A 4,621-nucleotide genomic window follows, 5' to 3' on the forward strand; every position below is an offset into this window, starting at 1 on the left:
CTCACCTTCTTTTCAAACCTTGGGTCCATCTCCATTAAAGTTGACTTGGAATCTTGGCTGCTTTCTTGCAGTCTTGCACCACCAGTCCACCACCAAACCAAAAATTGCAGAAAATTTTGGAAAAAGCTTACTTTGATCAGTGTACTAGTTAAGTGGTGTTGGGCAGAAGCACGAAGGGTCAAGTTCAATATCATCAGGTGATTAGAAAATTGTTGGACAGAAATTCAGGATCGGGTAATTAGAAAATTGTTGGACAAGATCAGGTGATTAGGTAATTGTTGGACAGAAGTTCAATATCAAGTGATTAAAAAATTGTTGGACATAAATTCAGGATCAGGTGATTAGGAAATTGTTGAGCAAAAGTCCAACATCAGGTGATTAGAAAATTGTTGGACAGAAGTCTGAAAGGCCAAGTCTAGTATCATACTTTTTGAAAATGTAACGTTAACTGATATGCAAGTGTAGGAAATAATGTTGCAAATGGTGTTCCTTACAAAAATGTAAGGCTAACTGTTATGCAAATGAAAATAAAGTTATGTTTTTGCCAATAAATATAATTAGTTTTTGACTTAGTGATGAGCATTTGTGATCTTAAATGTCATAGAAACAGAGGCCAATAGTTGGGGGAGAACAATTACCACTCCTATGTTAGCAACTGAAATTACACACAAAAAACATTAAACTACAATAGAGAGTGTCACACTAAAAGACCCCTCTCTTTCAAGACCATGCACTTCCATTCCCACAATGGTACAAAACATTCCAAGAAACTAAAGCAGCAACCTAATATAATCCCAAACTTAGTTCTTTTTTTTCCACAAATTCCCATAGTTAAAAGGGTATATATGTGATTACATGACTGAGCAGCTGCTTGGGTTCTCATCACTGAACATGTGGGTGGCAGAGTGGTCAGCAGTGGAGGGGTGGTCAACATAGGTGGGGTATGGGGGGACTGGACTTTGACCATAGTTGTTGTAGTGATAGTAGCCAGTGGAGGGGGGGATGAAAGGAGACCTATTGTACATCATCTGAGCTTGCTGCATAGCAGCATGCCTGTTCTGCATGTTCATCATCACAGATGCTTGAGGGTGGTGGAGAGGATAGCCATTCATGTTCATCAGGTTGTGGTGGGCTAAGGAAGGTGGGAAATTACCATTTTGCCCTTGGAGTGGGGAATTACCATTTTGCCCTTGGATCAGATTGGTTTGGTTTGGTTGGAGTAGTTGGTGGTGAAATCCTGAAGTGGGATTAGGATTGTTTCCTTGTGGTAAGAGGACAGTAGGATTGACATTATTACCCCCATTGTTGCCATGGAAGCCAGCAAGATTCATCATGGCATTTATGTCATTTCCTCCAATCTTCCCCCCCTCCCCACCAAGATTCATCCTCAAAGCAGCCATTGTTTTCTCATCAATCCCTCCTGGGCTATTCCCCTTCATACCCACATTCTGATTAGGGATTGAGATTCCACTCTTCTTATTCCCACAATTCCCATTGTTCAATCTCACACCCCCATTACCACCTGCAAGATTCTTAGCATTATTAACCTCAGCTGTCTGTTGCCTAAGCAAAGCCAACTGCTGTTGCTGCTGGGCAAATTTACTATTCAAAAACCGAAACTCCTCCTCGCCACACTCGAATTCCTCTTCCTCATCCTCCCCCATCTCATACTCCAATTCTTGCAAAAATGGGAACTTGTTGCCCTGCTGGCTCTTCAGAGCCTCAAGATCCTTCATCAGTTTCTGCTGCTGCTTTTGGGCACTGTTTTGGTTTTGGTTGCTATTGTTCTTGGAATCATTCCCATTGCTTGGTTTTTGCTTCTGGTTTTGGGTACCCTTTTGGCTACCCCATAGCTCAGCATGTTTCCCAGCCCTAACCAGTTTCTTGATCAGTGTGGGAGCCTCAACACTCCCTGCAACACTCACTTTCTGCTGCTCATCATCAATGCTCACCTGATAAACACCTGTTTTTTACCCCCAAAAAAAAAACCACAAATCAAGAAAAGTAACAATTTTGGTCCTCTTGCCCATACCTTGTGGTCCAGTAGCACCCGATTAAACTCACATATGAAAGGGATAGGTTCGAGCCTCAATAGAGGCGATATTGACTATTTGTGGTTCAGTAACATAGTCAAAAAAACAATTTTGGTCCTCTCTTGCTCAGAAGCCAAAAAGAAAGAACCAAAAACTTCAATTTTGGGCATAAATGGCTTGAATTTACCAAAGTACCCAACTTTTTTGGAAACATGTAAAAGAAACTAGCCAAAACTACACTGTCATCATCATTGAGTAAACTCCACTGTCTCTTTTACTTTTTTTTTAGGAAATCTCTTTTACTTCTTAAATCCCAGAGACCATTATTTCTCAGAAAAACAAACCTTAAAAGCTCTACTACAAGTCCCAACCAACTTTATGCCCAAGCATTTAACCCCATTTCCCCATTTCTCATCAGATTTCAGATAACAGTTGAGTCCCAAAGATCAGACAGCAAGGACTATAAAGCACTAGGAAACAGGCAAAACAAAAACAAAAAAAAAACAAACAAAAAAAAACCTTAAAAGGCCATGAAAATGGTGAATGGGGACATGAGTATAGGAAGAGATTAAGAAAAAAAGATGGGACCTTCAATTCTCTGAAGAATCTTCTTCACTTTCTGCTTGCACCCATCACAATGTATGTTCACTTTGAGCACACATGTCTGTATAAAAAATACAAAAAAAAAGAAAGAACCAAAAGAAAAAAAATTAGCCAACTTTACTGTGATGCTCAAAAACAAACAAACAAAACACAAAAAGGTTGTTCTTTTAAAGACAAACCTGGATCTTGAGGTGCTTAAAGTCCTCATCTTTAGTCATTTCTTCAGCTCTGTTTGGGATGAATTGAAAGATCTCTGCTTCAAACAAAAGGGGGAGGAAAAATAAAATAGTAAAATATTATGAACCCAACAGGCCAACACTACACAATATATATAAAATGTGATGCAAAAAAACACTCCCCTCTGTATTTATAGGCTACTGGGTAAAAAGGGCACACAACGTTTTGATTTCAACGTTACAAAACAGCAAAGATTCTATCTTTTCCTCAGCTGAATGTACATTTCTTGGGGGTTTTTCCAGAAACAAACAAAGAGGAAGCACATGGGTGTAGGGGTAGGGAAATTGGGGGGGCGGGGGGGATCCCAAATTGCAAATGCCAATGCCAATACAAGATAAATGCAAAGACAAAAAGGAGAGAAAACCCACAAAGACTTACATGAAAAGAGAAGAAATCAGAGACTTGTTGAAGTGTGGGGAGGGGAGAGTAAATGCAGTGAAAGTGGAGAAAAAAGGGAAGGGAAGGGGGGGGGGGGGGGTTTGCTATGTGAATACTGATACGATGTGATTTAACGTTAAATACTGTGGAGAGAGAGAGAGAAAACAACAGCGACTTGACAGGCCGACTTTTATCCCCTCTCTCTCTCTCTCTATCTATCTATCTATCTATCTCAGGCCTTCACCATATCCCAAAAATTATTTACTCTGCAGCTATCCTATCAACTCATCCCCCATGGGAGAAACCTATGAAGCTGCATTCTTACTGGAGAAGGAGAATTACAATTTAGAATCATATTCTTAAGGGGGGACCGTTTAATGTCTCCATGACATTTTTATTTTAAGTGTTTTAATAATCTCTAGTGATGGATGTAATATTATACGGAGTATCTGTGTTTTTTAAAGAGGGGATTTAGTTCAAGATTTGGAATATAAAATTTTCTTTGGTAATAAGATTAAGAGATGATAGATTTTGATAATATAAGGGTGTGTTTGGTTCGTACATGGGAATCGGAATCGGAATGGGTATCAAAAACTTGGTAATGGTAATGGGTTTTGGTGAAAGTATTTAGCATGTTTGGTAGTTGGGTGGAATGGGAATGGTTATTAATTGTTGGGGAAGAAAGGAGGAAGAGGGATGAAACCCTTATTTAATAAGGGTATGGGTTTTCTCATTAATGAGGTATTCCAAACCCATAGTAGCATTCACAAAACCTATCAACCAAACACAAGCAATCACTTTCATACTCATTCCTTATACCTAAACCCACCAACCAAACACACCCTAAGATTATTTTATGTATTTTGTTCACAATCATTGTGAATATGTAATGTTAACATTGGTTACTTGAGTTATATTACACAATTTATACAACAAGGGATTCAAGTTCATTTTTACATTTTCTTTTTGTCTATCGTTTGAATATAATATTATCTATATTTGTGAATTTATGATTGACATGTGTGCAGTTTTTGGGGTCAATATACCGGTGTGCACTGTGGTCTCCGTAGGTGTGTATTTGCACCTTTAGTCCTTGAAAATGGGTTTTCGTCATATATGTGCACCTCATTGTGACCTAGTGTGCATTTTCGGTTTATGTGATGTGTGTGTTGCATTGTAAACTTGATGTGTATGTACTATCGTACATATGCGTTTGCATTTGCTTATGGTTGTGCATAATTTGTATGCACATGAACTTAAGGTCGGGTGTTGACTTTTAATCATAACCAAATTTAGAGGATGTGTGTGAATGTGATTTTATAAAAAATATATATATATATTTCGGTAAATTTGGAATTAGGGTTATGTAT

At 38.5% G+C, this 4,621-nt stretch overlaps 1 protein-coding gene across 2 annotated transcripts; it reads right to left on the minus strand.

Annotated features, from left to right (window-relative positions):
- Positions 1 to 557: 557 nt before the first annotated feature.
- LOC116005344 (heavy metal-associated isoprenylated plant protein 37) lies at positions 558 to 3,359 on the minus strand. Of its 2 annotated transcripts, XM_031245626.1 has the most exons (4): positions 3,252 to 3,359; positions 2,816 to 2,889; positions 2,622 to 2,697; positions 558 to 1,963 (listed from the first exon to the last, which is right to left on the minus strand). In XM_031245626.1, exons 2-4 carry the CDS (start codon positions 2,852 to 2,854, stop codon positions 852 to 854), a joined length of 1,227 nt encoding a protein of 408 aa, XP_031101486.1. In that variant the 5' UTR covers positions 2,855 to 2,889; positions 3,252 to 3,359; the 3' UTR covers positions 558 to 851. The 2 variants fall into 2 exon arrangements, with proteins under 2 accessions (XP_031101486.1, XP_031101485.1); XM_031245625.1 differs by lacking the exon at positions 3,252 to 3,359 and having other exon boundaries at positions 2,816 to 3,145.
- Positions 3,360 to 4,621: the final 1,262 nt, after the last annotated feature.

Source organism: Ipomoea triloba, chromosome 14 (genome assembly GCF_003576645.1).
Source record: "Ipomoea triloba cultivar NCNSP0323 chromosome 14, ASM357664v1".
In the NCBI taxonomy this organism is placed as follows: Eukaryota; Viridiplantae; Streptophyta; class Magnoliopsida; order Solanales; family Convolvulaceae; genus Ipomoea; species Ipomoea triloba.